This window comes from Leptonychotes weddellii, chromosome 1 (genome assembly GCF_054177405.1).
Source record: "Leptonychotes weddellii isolate Sample4059 chromosome 1, ASM5417740v2, whole genome shotgun sequence".
Taxonomy (NCBI): domain Eukaryota; kingdom Metazoa; phylum Chordata; class Mammalia; order Carnivora; family Phocidae; genus Leptonychotes; species Leptonychotes weddellii.
The window spans coordinates 75,206,585-75,225,752 of record NC_138369.1 but is presented as its reverse complement, the minus strand read 5'-3'; the positions used below and the strand labels follow the sequence as shown (position 1 = coordinate 75,225,752).

Sequence of the window (19,168 nt, the reverse complement as noted above, 5' to 3'; positions counted from 1 at the left end):
TAAGGTTTGTAATATATCTGACTTGGGCATTTGGCCTGAAAAAACTAACAGTTTACTTTATGTTTTCTTCAAAAATCTCCAGACATCTTACAACATTATATTTACATTCAAATAGATTAAATATCTATGGATCAAAAGTTGAGAGTATCTTCACATTTCCCTTGAACTCTGACAGAGATAAGAAGTCCAAAGAAGAGGAAGGATTAAAAGTTGTAATTTAGTCAACTATTGGGATAGCGTAAAGTTTATGCCCCAGTTGTTACACAGATGTGATTAAATGTCCCTTGCTAATTGCCTTTTCCTAGATCTCAGAGGAATTTCTCAACACTTTCTCTCCCCAATCTTATTTCATGATGTTATTCTGGATTTGCTCTCCTTTTTGTTGAAGTCTAAACTTGAAGTGTGTGTGAGTAATGTCTGTGGATGGTAAACTCTCTTAGTCTTGGTCTGAAAATGTCTACATATTCATCCGCAGTTTAGCTAGGTATAAAATTCTAAATTAACAGCTATTTTTCTTCTGCCCCTGCATATATCATTTTGTTTTCTGGCATGTTTTATTGCCAAATATAAGTCTGCTGCAATCTAATTTGTTATTCCTTTCAGGGGTAAAAATGCTTTCTCTCTCTGGTCATGTTTAAGATGTTTTATCTTTAGCATTCCAGAGTTTCACCATGATGTGATTGAGAGTGGATTTATTGTTTATCCTCATTGTATTTTCAACCCGAGGATGTGTGTTTCCTTGTTTCCTCAATTTCATAAATTCTAAGTCACAATTTCTTTTTCATAAAGATTATAGATACATGAGGCATGTATATCACCAACATGTACAAAGAAGATATGATACAATATTTGGAATAGTCTACTTTTGAATAAAACAGAAGTCCAATATGTATTAGGGTTTCACTGTACTCTCAGTTTAAAAAGGGTTTATGTAAATTGTAAGATTTCAGAGTTAATTGAACAAAAATCTACAATATCACTCAACTGAATTATTAGTTTGCACTTGAAACCCAAAGTTAAATTTAATAGTAATTGGGCCAACTAGTGTCTCTTGTCATTAATTTTTAGTCTTTGATTGGAATGCCCAAATCTTCATTTTAAGATTTGAGTTCTTGAAATTGTAGCCTAAAAGATTTCTAACATTTTATTCCACAACCAGTATCATCAAAAAGTGAAAGAACTTTAGTCTTGAAAGACGTTTCCCAGAGCCTTTATTCTTACTCCTTGATTGGACACAGAATACTTATCATTTGGAGTTAAGAAAAAAATAATTGTACCTGTGGACCTGTATGTCCTCTTCGGCCATGAGCTGCCTAAAATAGGAGGAAAGGTAGGTACTGTTAACTGAAAAAAATGCCTTTTATATCTAAATTAGTAATGAACACCTTAAGGCACTCACCATTTTTTTTTTAAGTACCCACATATTGCTTAAAACATTTAATTATCCACTGCACCACGACAGTAAAATGTTGCCAGCTCTGAATTTCTTATCCTAGGGCAATAGGTAATTAAAATCACATAGACAACTGAAATCTGTACATACTTAAGGGAACAGATTGTGGTCAATAATTTGACCTCCATTAAACTATTACTAGAGCTGATCATAAGCTCCAAAATTGGCTGATTTGAATTTAATTTCTTTGCATTTTTGCAAAGTACTATCAAGTAAGCCAAAAATCAGGAGTGGAGTGGCCAAAAGGCAGGAAACCAGAGGAAAAATTGGGAGAACTGACTCCATTGAATTTTATTATAAATTTCAGAATCTAAATATAACCAGAATAATTTTACCCTCTTCCCCCCAAAAAGCCAAATAATAAGCTTATCTGTCAAAAATTAATGAATCAGCCCAAGCATTTGGAAGTTCTCAATTATGTGAATGAAATATTCAATCAAAATAGCAGCACTACAGAATCAAGTGAATTTTTCCTAATACTCTCATATGTAAGGTCAGGGTCTGGGTATATTTCAGATCAACATTTTGTAGATCTGGAAATCACACAAAGACATTTTATTGTCTAACTTAGGATGTCTCAGTGAAGTCATAGCAAGACTGACACCAGGATTTGCAAAAATCAGTATAATATCAGATGACATTTTCTTGATGGACATTTGAGATATTCAGATCAAAATTCTTTTTTTTTTTTTTAAAGATTTTATTTATTTATTTGAGAGAGAGAATGAGAGACAGAGAGCATGAGAGGGAGGAAGGTCAGAGGGAGAAGCAGACTCCCTGCTGAGCAGGGAGCCCGATGCGGGACTCGACCCCGGGACTCCAGGATCATGACCTGAGCCGAAGGCAGTCGCCCAACCAACTGAGCCACCCAGGCGCCCCCAGATCAAAATTCTATGTGAGGCCAGTGCTGCAGACTTTAAATTCTTCTAATCATATTTTAGTTAAAATCTATTGTTATCTAAGAAACAGACTGCGTATATCTGGAGAAATGGAGACCTATCTCTTTAAAACCGTGATGAGTCTTCTTGAGATGAGAGTTTAAATCCTCTCTATCAGAGGGAGGAAGAGAAGCTCTCTCCACTCCTTTAGTACAAGGGTTTATCTGTTCTGGTTCAATTTACTACAGTTTCATTCAGAAAAATATCTACCAATAATCTATTACCCACAAAGCATATTGTATGGAAACCACGGGAGCATAAAGATTTCACACACATATACACACACACAGTTCTTGACCTCAAGGGACCCTCATATTTTGGGTTTGGGGGGTGAAGAGATAAATATTGCAATATTTACAAGGCATAGTATGGCAAATGCCATAAGAAAGGGAAGATGGAAATATGGGTTTCAAAGAAAGCAATTATATCCAGTTTGTCAAATTAGGAAAATATTCCTAGAGGAAGATTATTTTTAAAAGTTTATTTTAAATAATCTCTACACCCAACATGAGGCTTGAACTCACAACCCTGAGATCAAGAATCTCATGCTCTACTGACTGAACCAGCCAGATACCCTGGAAGATATTTTTGATACGGGTTTCACAGAACGTGTAGGAGTTTTATAGGTAGAAGAAAATGAAAGAAGTCTTTCTAGTAAAGGGTATAGCCTAAGTAATGAACTAGAGGCAGGAAAAAAGGAAGAGTATTTGATGGTGTGTATTTGACCATTTCTGGGTCAAAGGTGTGAGAAGAGAGGGGAGTAGTAGGGTTACTAAGCTGAAGGGTTCATATTCCCTTTAGTGGAAACCACTGGGGCCCTTAGAGCAGGAAATGTGCATGGCCAGACTTTAAGTGGATACATCTGGGTGTGGTAGGCACAACTGAACCTATATTCAGGCAAAATAAAGAGCTTCCTATAGGATATGATTTAAAGGATATGAAACAGGACCTTACATCCAAAAATCTTTCTCTGGTCCACTGTCACAGTGTTTGAAATAACATCAAGAAACATTTGGTGTCTGTGTCTTTAAGGTTTGACTTTGAAAGGCCTTGATTAAAATTAGCCATCTCAACATCGAGGTCCTGCTCCCTAGAGGCACTGGGGGAGTGGTAATAAGTAAAAACTGATTTCTGTCCCTAGGCAGGAGTTTATAAGCCTAACAGAAGAGCTAGACTTTAATCCACCATTCATACATAATGGAAACATCTCTAGAAGTCATCACCTAGCACTTTCATTAATGGCTATGTGGGATTTAAACTTTAAATGGAAGTCCTAAGTTTGAGATACCTTGGATAGGTGTGAGAGACTGAAAGAAAATAAGGAAATGGGGGAAATAATTTTACACTTTTGTTTTACATTTTTTTAAATGCTTTAGATGGGAAAGATTAAATCCCAAATGTCTTCATGGTTTACCCATGGGCTTGTAGTTGTCTGGTAACTCATCCAGACAGTCTAACTTATCTGTGAAAGGAAATGTGAATGAGCACATCAAGAAAGAAAATAACCCCAAAGGCATCCTGAGAGTAAGAAGACCCAGAACAGGATACTCAGTCTTGTTGGTCCCTCATAGCCTGGCTTTCTGATGGTTTACCAGGACCCACTTTTCCAGATAGGTATGGACTGATTTGAGACACAATCCCCAGGGAAAAAAATAGGACATTCTTAATGGTAAAACATCACATTAATACTGAATCTTAATGGCAAACACTCATTCACAGTGATGACTGACTGCCTGCCTGGGGGTACTTCAAGCTGCCCCTTAAAGTAGTGCCAAGAGAGTTGAAAAGGGAAAAGCAAACTAACAGCCGTCTAGACTGAATAGGACTGAAGGCCATGTTTTAGTATGAGGCTACAGTTGCTTCTCATGATCCATGGCACAAGAATCTGTTCTAATTCTCAGTGAAGTTTGGCTCAGAAAGAACCAATCTCCCATCCCCACCTCCTGCCCCAGTGCTGTGGCTTTCTGGTCCTGATCCTACTCCCTCCACCATCCCAATCCAACCCATTAAAGACTGCTGGTAGAGCACCAATTACAGCTTGTTATCCCTACAGTTCCATCCTCCTCTACAATAGTGGTTTCAAACTGCAAGAGGGGGATTTAGCAACCCCCCTTCTCTGGCAACATTTGGCAATGTCTGGATATGGTTTTCGTTGTCACAAGTTGGGGGTGTTGCTAGCACCTAGTGGGTAGAGGCCAGGGATAATACTAAACATCCTACAATGCACAAAACAACTTCCCCCAACAAAGAATTATCTGATCCAATGTCAATAATAGGTTGAGACACCATCCCTTGAATCTGTAATATGATTCTAGGTGCCTTGAGAGTAAGGACTAGGTCTTATTTGATTTTGTAGCTCTAGTAGTAGAGTTGCTGATACACTGTAGGTGTTCAATAAATGTTTGTCAAATGAATCAAGGTCAGATTTGGTCAACTGCTGTTATTTCCCTGCATGCCACATCCTACCAGCATCCTCCAATCACTTTTTAGTTCAGCAGAATCTTACTGCACCAAAGAGTTCTCAATACTTATTATCTATCTATATTTTAGAGTTTTTCAGTTAGTGGTATAAATTTTTCTTCCTCTGAAAGGACAATGACTTTACTGTTATTAAAATATGATACATGCTGATTTTTAAATATTCAAATGCAGGAAAAAACAGAATAAAAATTTAAGTCATCCCCCCCCCAAAATTGAAGCCATCCCAAATCCTACATAGATGAAACTATTGTTAACATTTGGTAATCATGATTCCCAACATCTTCTTATGCATGTTTACAGATAGAGTTCTAAATAATAGTACTTTTTTTTTTTAAAGATTTTATTTATTTATTTGAGAGAGAGAGACAGAGAGAGCACAGGCAGGGGGAGAGGCAGATGCAGACTCCCAGCCAAGCTGGAAGCCTGACATGGGGCTCGATCCCAGGACCTGGAGATCATGACCCGAGCCGAAGGCAGACGCCCAACCATCTGAGCCACCCAGGCATCCCTAAATAATAGTACTTTTGATTAAGAAAGGATGATGGTATTTATGCTATTTTAAAATTAAAATATTACATTTAATTTTACTTGAATTTAATAGAAGAACAAGATAAATGGGGGCTGTATTGCCTGAATTTTCGAAGGCTTTATCATATTAATTATTCATATGTACAAAGGACAACTCAGGTGGGTATGAAAATCTTGAACCCCTGGATTTCCTTCAGAACTCTACCTGTTCTACTGCTCTCCCTTTTGGCCCTGATTGTTGTGAAAATGGCTGAAGACAAACTGGGTTTTCTATCTTTTCTGCTTGGAAATTCTTGGAGATCCTTCCTTTACATAATAAGTTTGGTAATTTCACTAGGATGTAGCTCAGTGTTAAAGTTTTTGTATCAATTTTTTTTCTGAGTCAGAATATGCCTTTTCTACCTGCACATTTGAGCCTTTTTATAAGAAATTCTCTTTTATTATACTTCTGAATATTTTCTACATTAGTCTGTTTAACTTAGTAATACAAATTGTACAGTTGTTGGCTCTCCATTGTCCACCTCTATCATTGCTTTTGTGGTTTCTTGATTACTATATGCCCAACTATATTTTCAGTCTTATTCTAATTTTTTTGTTGCTCTTAACCTATCTTGCATGTTCATCACCCCCAAACACTACCAGCTTGCTTTCTTCACTTTCTATCATCTTGTCAGTTCTTTAGACTCTTTTTAGAGCAATTACATTGCCTTAGTTTTTTCGAGACTTTAGAGAACTATTTGCCAGAGTCATTCTGTCTTTTCCTTGAATAATTCCTCTCCCAATAAGGGTTTATTTGCCCTTTGCTCATGTCATTTTCCTCTTCTTTCTATGCATAAGTCTTAATCATTTAATAATGAAGATTAATAATATTTCTGGTTATTAATCACTTTTGAAGAGGGCCACCTATTTACTGAATAACTGTATGTGGTGTAGCTGGACCTAGGTCAGTAGCTTTGATATAGATATGTTGTCTCAAACCCTTTCTCATCATGAAGTATTTCTTTTACCTCATGCTACCTCTCCCTTCAAATTTGGGCATTTAAGAGATTTATGGAACTCACATAAAGCCCCTTAAATCATAGTTTTGCAATAGTCACTGTTTCTTCGATATTTGCAGCCTCCATGGACCAGACTGCTGGTTGTAGATATTAAAAATGAAATATTCTTTAGTTTTCCATGATTTCTGCCTCCTCAGCCACTCTGTTTCTATGGGTATATTCTCTGATCTTCTCAAAACCTGAAAGCTACTTTTAGAGAAATCTGATCCCTGCTTGAGGTCTGAGGTATAAGTATAAGCTTTCCAAAGTCTCCCTTCATTAAGATCTAGATTTTAAAAGAACTGGCCAATATTTGCCATCACATGTGGCTTGAAGTTGTGGTCATTCTTTGTTAATCTCTTCTTAATTTCTTGTGTTGTTATTGGTAAGTTGCACATTTAAAAGGAATAGTAAAAAAAACCACATTGACTTTGCCATCTTTAGCTGGAAGTCCCACTTTTACTCCTGAATGACACTGCTGAATCTATAACCCAAATGGGGACATATTTCTCAGGAGTTGTGCAGTTTAAATAATACATGGTGATGCTGTGTTAGCCTCTAGAGAGACTACAGCCTCTATAAAACAATAAAAGTACATCTCCCATGCCAGGAAATCTTGGATGATATTCTTTAAGTTCAAAATATTTTCCCAGGGTATGTAAGCTGGCTACACCCTTTTAGAAAGTGAAATGAATAGCAAATGTATTGCTTTATCTTTAGGTGCATTAACACAGCAGCAGTAGTAAAGTGCTTTCCCAGCAACTAAATTCTGCACATTTTAAATGTAACTTCTGTTTTCATTTCCATTTTCTTTGCCTAGCAAAGAAGAGGAGTTCCAAGCTACAAAAATATCTTCTTGATGAAGTATAAGAGCTGGTTCTATGAACTTCTGCTCAGAAAATACGATGCATAATAAATGTAATATATCAAACTAGTTTTTATCTGTGCTCAATAAATAGCACAAAGAATTGAGGAGGGAGGTGGAGGAAGTTGGAGAAAGTAGATAACTAAGAATGGAAAGGAAATGCTGCAAAATGAAAAAAGGTCTAATTTAGAACCTGATGCAAGCATTTAAGTGTATTTTATTAGAGTTATCTCTTTTTATTAGATAAAAATTTTCTTTTATAATTTCTGTGCTCTTCCAAGTAGTCAGGCACAGAACCTTTTTCAAAAAGTGCTTGTTGAAAAAATACGACAAAACTAAATAAGAAAGACCCCAAAAGGTTGCATAAGCAAGTGACCCAATTTCATTCTTAGTATCTCCACAGTATGGAGGTTCCTCAAAAAATTAAACATAGAGCTACCTTATGATCCAGCAATTCCACTTTTGGGTATATATATCTAAAGGAAATGCAAACACTAATAAAAAAGATATCCACACCCCTGTGTTCATTGCAGCATTACTTACACAATAGCCAAGACACGGAAGCAACCTAAGCAACCACTGATGGATGAATGGATAAGGAATATGTGATGTGATATATATATATAACAAAATGTGTATATATATGTATAAATATAACAGAATATTATTCAGACAAAAAAAGGAGATCCTGTCATTTGTGACAACATGGATGGACCCTGAAGGTATTGTACTAAATGAAATAAGTCAGAGATAGACAAATACTATATGGTCTTGCTAATATGTAGAATCTCAAAAATACAAAAACAAAAAACAAAAAAATAACTCCAGAAACTTGACTCCTAGACACAGAGAACTTTTGGTAGTTGCCAGAAGTAAGGAGTTGGGGGGGTGGTGGATAAAATGGGTAAAATGGGTCAAAAGGTACAAACTTCCAGTCACAAAATAAATCATAGGGATGTAATGTACAGCATGGGGACTATTGCTAATAATACTGTTTCGTATATTTGAAAGTTGCTAAGAAAGTAGATCTTAAAAGTTTTCAGTACAAGGAAAAATTTGTAATTACACGTGGTGATGAGTGTTAACTAGATTTATTGTGGTGATTATTTCACAACCACATATACAAATCATGTTATACACCCGAAACTAATGTTATACATCGACTAAATCTCAATTAGTACTATACATATATGCTTTAAAATTGAGCACAAATAGAAACCAGTTTAGTATACTGTATTTATTATGCATTGTATTGTCTGAGAAGTTCACAGAATCAGCTATTATACGCCACACAAAGAAAATGTTTTTGTGTCTTGGAACACACACCTTCTTTGCAAGGCAGAGAATATAGAAGTAAGAACAGAGGACTTATACCAGGACTGACTTTCCTAAGTAGTCATAAAATTGGCAGAGGAATGGAGTTTGGGACTTAAAATGACATCACTGGCAATGGCAGTTAGCATAGTGAGAAGGCCAAACTTTCAGCACTCTTCCCCTAGTTGGCTGCTTTTTTGTTCTCTTTGCCCAGCCTTTTCTCCTGATCGGTAATTTTCCTTGCAACCAGCACCTTCCTGCCTCATCTTTTCAGGGGCTTTCCACAAGCGCTTCGCCAGCTGTGTTCTCAGAAGCTATCCCAAGTGTCCCCACGGTCTTGAGCCCCAGCAGAACCATCCCGCTCACTCCCCACAATCGGCCATTTTTATCACAATATAGGCTACCAGAGCAGTGGGTCTCCTTGTCTAGAAGGGCTCTTACTGTCTTTCTTCTGGAGCCTGGTGTTCCAGGGGGGCCTGGCCAGCCTCTTCCACCCTGTCAAGTGAAAAGACAGACAGGTGACAGTAATTACACAGCACTGACATATTTCCTCTTCAACATCTGCTTGTGCTGCAGGGAGGGTGGATGGATACACACCAGCTAGGGAGTTATCCTCCCTTTGGATGTGGATTACTTCTACTGTTTATAAACCATATGTCTATGCAGGAAATGAGGGACTACAGGACAAAATGCTAATGACATGGCTTCATCTGTTCATCACCACTGTCTAACTTGTCTTTGGGTATCAGTTATAGAGTATCTGAATCAAACTATCTCCCACTGTGTTGCCGCAGAGTGGATAAATGAAGCATGCCATGTGTCAGGTACGGCTACTACTGGTTTGGATTTCTACCTTTGGACTTCTTGTTCTGTTTGGCTAACCTGTGTAGATTCACACCTGCATGTGAATAAAATCTCACAATACTCATGCATCTTCCCAAAATAGAAAATGAAGGAAATTTATGAATCTATAATGAGACATGTGAGACTTACATTTACCACTTAGTAAAAATGGCAGGTAGCCTTTACTGAAGGTTTATGATGCAGCAAGGTCAGTCACTGAATTCCCACCATAACCTTTAAAAGTAGGCTATTTATCCTATTTTGCAGATGAGAAAATTGAGATTTACAGAAAGTGGCCCAAGGCCACAGAGCTGGTAAGGCACAGAGCATGAAACAGGACCTGGGCCTGTCCCCAAAGTCAAGTTCTTCCTACCACATCAGACCTCTCCCCCAGGGGAAGTCACCAGGGGAACTTTCTCATCAAGAAGATCCAGAGAAACACATTTTCCAGATTATTACACTTTTAAAAATTCTGAAAAACAAGGTAAGATGATCAAATTGTGGTTTGTGAGATTTCATGGGATTAATCCTAAGAGATTTGCCTTGAGCATGTAAGCTGTATAGATCTACCAGATCTTTTTCTTTTTATCATGTACTACAAATAATACAATGTCTTCTTAGGGTATATGACTCCTGTATCCTGGAAGGCCAACAATTTACTGGCTTGTTCCTTCCATCAGCTAGCCCTACATTTTAAGATGGGAATTAGATGTTTGCATTCATAAATGAAGACCTCAAGGGCAGGGCTTGGTGAAGCAAGTCACCCCAAATTCAGAAGAACAAGGGAATGTTTTTTGAACCCTAGAGTAGCAGATAAGGAGGAGGAAAAGGTATTTTTGCTCCTAAAGATGCTTTTTCTGGAGCAAGTATGTCACATCATTACAAGTTTGCTTTCAAATGCCCACATAATTACTTGTCTTCCACGTTCTCCTTTCAAGCCCTTAGGTCCTTCTATGGTATTGTCAAATCCAGGAACTCCCTAAAAAACACAAAATAAAGAGAAAAATTTTGAATCTCTCTCCTTAAAAATGTAACTGCATATAACACATTTACTCACTCCCCCCTTAAAAAATTGACAAAATAGGTCCAATCCATTTAAAACCATAGATAGGTAGAAATTACAAATGGCTTATACATGATTTCTTTTCCTCCTGTGTTCTGCATTGTCAGAAGAGAGTGGGGACCTAAGGTGAGTGTTGGGGGGATGTGGGGGAGGGGAGCAAGAGCTCACCATAGAAGGCATTGCCAAGAGAAGCAAGGGTGACATGGCTTGTGTTTATGACAATTCTCATCCTGGGTCTGGAGGTACCCCTTCTTACTACTGCCATCCTTTCTCTTAATATTTGCTCTTCTTTCAAGTTTATACTTGAGGTTGTTAGATTTTTACTCTCCCCTACCTTTGGGAGAAGGGAGACGGTTTGTAATGGGCTCCACCACAAGAACATAAGTACACTGAGCAGCACTGAGGACTGTATCTGCCATCCATTCTCTCTTTCTCCCCTCGGACGCCTGGTAGCCTTCTAGCCCCATATGTTCACTGCTACTTTTCCAGTTTTCAGAAAATTCTGGCATCTTGAGTTTCCCCCAATATTCATACAAACATTCTAGCAGGAACTCATTGTGGGACATTATCCTTAGCAGTCCAAACAGAAAGCTTTCTATCTTGGATAGTTAGGACCACCAATAGAGCAGTATGCCCATGATGCTGGGACAATCAATTGAGCCAGTCAGTTCAGTCAATGCTCCAATAAATTGAGAGGGGACAAGAATTATCCAGTCCTGCTGAGTGCCAGCTGCTGGGCTGTTTGGCTGATAGCAGCCCAGATTACCTTCATCAATCAATAAGTAATTTGAGATCACCAACAGGGACATGTCATTGTTCCAAATACTTAGAAAGATTTTTAAACAAATAGTTTCGACACTTACAGTTTATAGGCTACCAGAGAGAAAAAGATGCTCTTAGAATTTACTTTATAACTGAGATTACCAGAATTTATGTGAAAACTTAGTTCTTTCCCCCCACATACCAAAGCCAAAGATTATTTTCTACAATTTCTGTTTTAAGTTTAAATATTTGTCTGTTAAGTTCTCCAAGCAGGGTATACCTAAATCACAATATTAGAGATTGTATTTTGGCAAAAAAAGGAAAAGGAAAATAATGTAAAGTCCAAAATCTTATTCTACTGGATGTATAAATAACTTATCGAGGTCCAACTCCAAACTATTTAATTGAAGAGATGGCATTAAAAAGTCATACGCTAGCATATTCTACAGAATAGAATATCCTAGTTGTTTGGTCAGTCTGAATATGATCTGTCCAGTCTTTCAATTTTTTTCTATGCAACTGGACAAAAGAACATCTAACACAAATTTATGATTCAACATGGGCTTCTAATAATGATATGTTTTAGAATCATGAACCTTACTACACTCTGTAGCTCAAATGATCTGGTTCAGTTTTCTCCCCAGTATTACATGAGATTACATGAGATTTTTAAAAATGGGAAATTCCAAATGGCCAAACTAGCTATCACATGATTGGAAGCTCTGTCTGAATAAACACAGATTTTCAGGAATTTGTGCCATTTGTATGCATTCCTACAAATAATCTGATCATGTGTGGGTTCTATTTATTCAATCAATCTTGCTCTCCCCAATTTTTCCTGAAATAGTAACCCATAAAAACCACACGTAAAAAGACTCAGAGAATTGTCTTTGATTTGAGATGTATACTCCCAAGAGGGTGGGAAGAATCATCATGCATTAAAAAACTAAAATTAGTATCGTGACAAACAGCACATCACAGAAGTTCTAGTGGGTTGAATTTTCAGCCATCTCGAAGTCATAGAACCTTAAAAAAAAAAAACCGTCTTACATTATTCAGATTCTTCTGGAAGTGTTAAGTAATCGTACAGACAATTTGGCAGACAATTAGGGGGGATTCTGACCAAAGTACATGGCAATTTTATAGCAATATCCCAAGGAAATTTTTGGCCTTCATATATAGATGACTGAAAGGTCTTTGAACTACTATTTATTATTTTTATTTATGGATACTTTTTTATTTCTAACTAGATACTTAGAAGTTGTTTCAAAACTCTCAGGTCATCAGACTATTATCAGAAAACATCACTTATTAAACAATGTAGTCTTCAAGAGCAAATTCCTCTGCTTTTAAAATAGTTATCTTCGATGTATACCTAACATTTATATTTCTCAATATATTGCACTAAATTCTTTCTCTGATCAATCCATTGATAACTCCTCCTCCAATATACAGAGTCCTGTGAGTTTCCCAGTTGCCCCACATCCTTATCGGCACTTGTTATTGTCAGTTTTTTTTTAAAAATTAGCCATTCTGATGTGTGTATGTAGTACACTGCTATGGTATTTTGCTGGTGGAAGTGTAAATTAGTACAGAGTTTTTTGAAAACTGGCTTAAAAGGCTTAAGCTTAATGAGACTGAATGAACTATTGTCACCGACAACTATGTGGATGAATCTCACAAGCATAAACTTGAGCAAAAGAAGCCAGAAACAGAAGAGTGTATCCTATATGATTCTACTTACTTAAAGTTCAGGGATATTGGTAAAACTAATTTATGGTTTTAGGACAGTGATTACCTTTGGGAGAGGCTGGTAGTGATTGAATTAGACATGGGGGGCAATTTCTGGGATGTCCCATTTCTTTACCTGGGTGGTGATTACACAGGCACATTTACATTCATCAAGCTGTGCATTCGTAACATGTGTACTTTTCTGATGTTACAGTTCAAAACTAAGTTCTAGAATAATGCCCAGCATAGTGATTATAGACAATACTGTATCATATGCTTCAAAGTTGCTAAGAGACTAGACCTTAAATGGTCTCATCACAAAAAAAGAAATGATAATTCTGTGACACGATACAGGAGTTAGCTAACCCTATGGTGGTAATCATATTGCAGTATATAAATGTTACCAAATCAGTATCTTATAACAACTTAAATTTACACCATGTTCTATGTCAATTATATCTCAGTAGAAAAGTTTAATAAACAAACCTAAATCCTAATTCGTTAAGATTTTGGAGACTTACTTTTGTGTGGGTGGGGTGATGGAAGTCCTATAGTACTGATGTTTCACTGGACTTGGCATATCCCCTACACTGGTGTGGGTCATGCCTATTTCGTCAGGTTATATCCAGGAGAGCAGGCACTTTTGTGTCATAGGTTTTGCCTGAAACGGTCCTAGCTGGCTTGGATTCACGAAAATTAAGTTCATATTCTTAACTGATAAAGGCTCTTGGGGAATGGAAGAGATGGCTTTGTTTCCTCCACCCTATCCATATTTTGAGGTACTCAGAAGAAGAGAATGGAAGGGACTAGAATTCCTTCATGGCTCTGAAGCACAGTAACAATTCTGAATATGTATTCTCAAAAAACAAATGCACCAATGTTGGACAAGATCTTCTCACTGTCCATGCTCATTCCATTGATGAAGAGGATCTAGCACAAGGGAAATGCTTTTAAAATTCCACAGCAGTTGTGCTTGTGATGATCTAAACTCAGGATTTCTATTGTAGTAATGTAAAGTGGGGCTCTCTTCTTATCAGAAGCTGATGGCAACCAAGCCCTGTTTAGCTCACAGCCCACGCAGTGACAGCACTTACAGGGTCTCCTCGCTGGCCCTTTGCACCTTGGTCACCAGAAACCCCTCGCTTTCCTGGGCTTCCCTAAAGATAATACAAATCAGAAGAAGGATAAGAAAAGAATTAATAACATTAGTAAAAACAAAGAGCTTATCTTCTCCCTCATTTGAATAATTAAAATTTTTCTACTAGAGTTATTATTTTTTTAAGATTTTATTTATTTGACAGAGAGAGAGAGAGAGACAACCAGAGAGAGAACACAAGCATGGGGAGTGGGAGAGGGGGAAGCAGGCTTCCTGCAGAACAGGGAGCCTGACGTGGGGCTCGATCCCAGGACCCTGGGATCATGACCTGAGCCGAAGGCAGACGCTTAACCATCTGAGCCACCCAGGTGCCCCTAGAGTTATTTTTAAGCTGGACAGATGGACAACCAAAAAATAGTTTCAGGCATCACGTAAATAATTTAAGAGTGATCTCAATTATTTACCACAGGGAGGAAGTCCGTGTTCCAGACACATTTGTTGTCTTAGTTTTTACAGCTACTTTATAAACCAGGTATTGTTTGTAGATTTCTTTTAATGAAGCAGCTGAGATTCAGAGACATTATCCATTTTGTCCAAGGTGGTTGTATCAGCTAGAAACTGGGTTTCTGACTCAGCTGTTCACACCCCAAAGACAGACAAAGTGGATGATGGAAGTATGGCTGCTGTTGGTGTCTGTTCTAAATGGGAATGAGTGGCATACACTTGCGGTGTGCTGCCCCACCCTACAGACTCTTGTTAACACCTTGCTGCCATTCTTAGTGTGGTAGCTGCTTTTCATTAATGGCCCTAATTCTTTACTTCTGTATCTATGCCCTTTGCCATGTGACTCTGTAATGCTTTCCAGTTGTCCCGAGTTTGGCCATGACTGAATCTGGCCGACAGAAAGAGATGGAAGTGTTGCTGTGAGAGCTCCAAGTCTAGGCCTTAAGAGACCTTGAGAGAACCTGTGTGTTTCTACTTGCTCCCTTGTGCATCTGCCATGGCCATGAAAAGGTGACGGAAAACAAAGCCAGACAATGCTTCCTGGTCCTAGGAGGAAGATAAGAGACATGTGGAATAAGGCTGTCAGCCAACCTACAGACACCTGAGCCAAGATCAGCCATGCTTAGCCTAGACCAGGGATCTGGGCTACAAACCTCAGACACATAGGAAATAAATGTTTATTGTTGCATGCAGTTGAGGTTTTGTGATTGTCACAAAGCAATTTTGTGGTGCTCACTGACTGATACATTTAGGGTAGCTGTTTTACTGTTAGTCACACCTCTAATTGCCAGGACATTTTTCATGTTGTCTCTTTATTGAATCCCTACCTGGGATCCTTCATCACCCTTTTCTCCTTTTTCTCCGGGAAAACCACTCTCACCCTAAAAAACAGAAGAATAAACTCAAATTTCCATTTTCTTGATGAGATAGTTCAGAAGGGCCTTTTTGGGACAAAGAGAAGGCTCTACCTGTTCTCCATTTAATCCGCCAATTCCACTTCCTCCAACTTCTCCCTGAAAAGACAGATGTGATCAGAATAGAGTGTATTACACATTTAGGTGGAAAGAAGTCAGACCCCAAACAAAAGTCTAGTTTTGTCTTTCATATACAGCCTAGTCCTGAGTAATAACAAAGATTACCGAGTAATAGAAACTGTGAACAAATAATACACATTGCCTGCAATAAAAAACAAGAATAAGCAAAATCAAATGGCTGGTAATAAAGGAAGATCCAGAGAAACTTCCTTTGTATGATCTACTGTTTAGTAGTTTCAAAAAATGAAAATATTTCTAGATAAGAGATGGGCAGATAAATGGATACCATTGGTACCATACCTCCTGTCCATTTAGTCCCCTGTTTCCCTGAAAATAGAAAGGACAGTAGTGGTTAGTGTGAGAAAGTGGAATTAATGTTGGAAAGACTTATCAATGCCTAATGCAACCCTTACCTTAGGACCTTTGGCACCATGGCATCCCTTAGTACCTTGCTCTCCCACTGGTCCACTGGTTCCTCTGTCTCCCTGAGAAAGAGAACATACCTAGATGAGCCTTTTCCATTGTACTCTGGATTCTTAGAAATTTTACAAGTTTTGTATTGGAAAAAAATGTGTAACTGCTCATGGTTTACAATCCAGAATTCATGCTTATTAAACCTGAGAATGGAAGTAAATCAGAACTACTCTGATGACAACCCTTTGCTTTGGATCCCACCTGGATACTGCCCTAGGTAGGGTGGTATCTAAATAAAACAGACATACAAACAAGTGGCAGCTAAAATTATTCTCAAAATTTCAGCAGCGATTCCAGGAATAGATAATGAAGAATTGGTGAGGCACCAGAGAAGGATGCTCTAGGTATGATCTAACTAAAATCTAAGCATGATTTCCAATCCAAAATCCATATTCCTTCTCTTTCTTTAACCAAATATCATTCCTACAATCCTTGTCTTGGTTACCCCACTAGTCTGTGTAGTCTTGTGATCTGGTAACAAAGAGATCATCCTCTGCTTCTCTCTCCCCAGGTCACAATTACTTACATTCATCCTCTTTAACATACCCCCTTATACTGCCCCCAACTAAGATTAGGACTGCTTTGTCCTACACCTACTACTGCAAGGCTTCTACCTGTAACCCCTGCCTTGTTAGCATCCATACATTGCCTGAGTATGCTTTCTAAATCCATGCCCCCATTATTTTTACTCCTGTGCTTAATATCATCCAATGACTGCCCATCAACTGGAAGACACCAAATCTTCTGTAGGATATTCAAGATTCCCAATTACTCTGGGTCTTGCTTGCCACGTAACCTCCTCACTGTGTCCTGGGTTCCAACCATGTTGGCTATGTGCCATTCTACACACACACACACGCACACAAATTCTCTGACTCAATCACATACCTTTGAACACATTGTTCTCTCTCTAGTAATATGTTCTCCCCCACAAACTTTGCCTGAAGAAATATCTGTTTGTCCTTCAGATGTCTGCTCAAGCATTACCCCTTGTTTGCAGCCTTCCCCTCCCAAGCCTTAACTACTACCAAGGTGGTTAGGTATTTGCTCTGCTATGCTTTGCCACAATGCACCTCATTGTAACATTGGAAGAGTCGTTGTGTTTAGCAGCTGGAAACATGGTTGTCTCATTTGCCTTTCCACTTGTCTGAAGTTACCTAAGAATCATATTTTTTCTTTTCCTTATTTTTTATTTCTAGGGTCTAGACACTGTGCCTGAAACATGGTAGAATGCCTTAATATATATTTGTTAGATGAATACATGAGTGGAGAAGTTCACTTATTATGGTAAATGGTAAGATGCTCAATATATAATTGTTAAAGGAATGCACGGATGGAAGGAAGAAAGGAAGAAGGATGGTTGGATGGATGGATGGCTGGATGAATGGATGGGTGGATGGACGTGAGAAAGAGTGGAGGTCCTTGATAAATAATGTGGGGAGTTGGTTTACCTGTGCAAAATGGATCAGGAAGGGGGAAATGGCAGTGATTTGAGTCCCCTGGTGAAAAAAATAACTTTCGCATTAAGTTCATTGTGCAGCGTTGGTGAACAGCCAAAGAGGAGACAATAGGTTAATAAACCATTATTGACCACCAGAAGCAAAGCCCGGTGAGAATTAGAAAAGACCTCAGATTTTGTACATGAATTCTTAGACTCTGACTTTTCTTGTTTCCTTCTGAATTGACACAAACGATTTCCTTTTGCAGATATGTTCTCAGGAATAAATAGAGGTGAAATAAACCTTGACTTACAGCAGCACCTTCCTCTCCCAGATAGCCCTCACTGCCTTTAAAACCTGGGGATCCCTGGAAATAAGGAAACAAAGAATGCATTAGAACTCCACAGACCAAAACCAAAGGTCATCAAGCAAAAATCTTTAACTATAGTTTTACTTTATGTAGAATTACAGGAGTTTGAAAAAAAAAATAATCCTCCCCCCACAACCTAGGCTGTATTTATACACATAAAAATAAATGTAGTTTTGAAACAAGTATCCAGATAACTCAAGGGTGTGTGCATGTGTGGATCATAATGCTGTCCATAACCCTCTCTGGGGTTATATATAGTGCTGGAATATTTTTTCTCAAACCTTCAAGTGAACACAGCTATATTTGCCCTTGACAGACTAGAATTACCCTCTTTTCTTAAAAAAAATCTCTTTTAGGATTTATGCTACACATAGAAAAATAGACCACACACATTTCTTTTCATTCTTTCTGAGCCCGGCTTTTTTTTTTTTTTTTTTTTTTTAAATCTACCATTCTCCTTCCATAAAGTTGAAGCATTCAGGAAATAGTCCGAAAATTTTCTTCAGAGACACAAACATGTTGATTTGGGAGTTATGGTGCTATCTACAAATTATTCACAAATCAAACACACATGTAAACAAGCAGTATTGAAATTATTAAACACATCCATAGTATGTTTGTACATATTTTAGCACTTAGCATATTTTAGCATGCTCCCAAATCATATTTTTTTTTATAAGAGTACATAATTTTTTTTTGGTTAGGAAATACATAAATCTACTTTTGGCTACTGTTTTATGATTGGCATTTTTGTGCATACATCTGTGATATTTTTGGTCTGGCTAAAGCTGACTGAAACGTTGCCACATCTTCTGTGAGGACAGGGTGAGCTGACCTAATTTGCTTGTCAGCAGACTACCCAAAACATACCCTACTTCATTTAAATGACTCTGCAGTCATTAAAAATGGGAATTGAAAGGACACTGATATTCAGGAGGTTTTCATTATTCAACACAGAGATCACCGTTGATTTCTGGGTGTCGTTGTCATCCCTGCTGGAACACTAGATAATCAAGGATCTTGGCAGTTGTCCCTCCTGACACTTATATTGAAAGTTTTTTAGAAGACTCCAATTTAGAATGCCAAGGGAAAGCCAGGCGTATCTAGTTGTCATGGAGAGTAAGTGGTTACCTCAAAGGCTCTATCTAGAAGTTAAAATCATCCTTTATTTCCACCTAACCCTATGTCTGAAAGACATACTACATTCAAATAAGGTGAGCCATAAATCTTAACTAA

The 19,168-nt window shown here is 37.9% G+C and overlaps 1 protein-coding gene across 1 annotated transcript in view; it reads right to left on the bottom strand.

Moving 5' to 3' along the window:
• Positions 1-19,168, bottom strand: part of COL6A6 (collagen type VI alpha 6 chain) — a 136,159-nt gene that overhangs the window by 63,512 nt on the left and 53,479 nt on the right. Inside the window, exons 13-21 of the mRNA XM_081796889.1 lie at positions 17,876-17,929; positions 16,063-16,134; positions 15,950-15,976; positions 15,584-15,628; positions 15,443-15,496; positions 14,110-14,172; positions 10,373-10,438; positions 9,058-9,111; positions 1,278-1,313 (exon numbers count right to left, since the gene is read on the bottom strand). Of these exons, the coding sequence (XP_081653015.1) occupies positions 1,278-1,313; positions 9,058-9,111; positions 10,373-10,438; positions 14,110-14,172; positions 15,443-15,496; positions 15,584-15,628; positions 15,950-15,976; positions 16,063-16,134; positions 17,876-17,929 (471 nt within the window). The remainder of the gene's footprint in view (positions 1-1,277; positions 1,314-9,057; positions 9,112-10,372; positions 10,439-14,109; positions 14,173-15,442; positions 15,497-15,583; positions 15,629-15,949; positions 15,977-16,062; positions 16,135-17,875; positions 17,930-19,168) is intronic.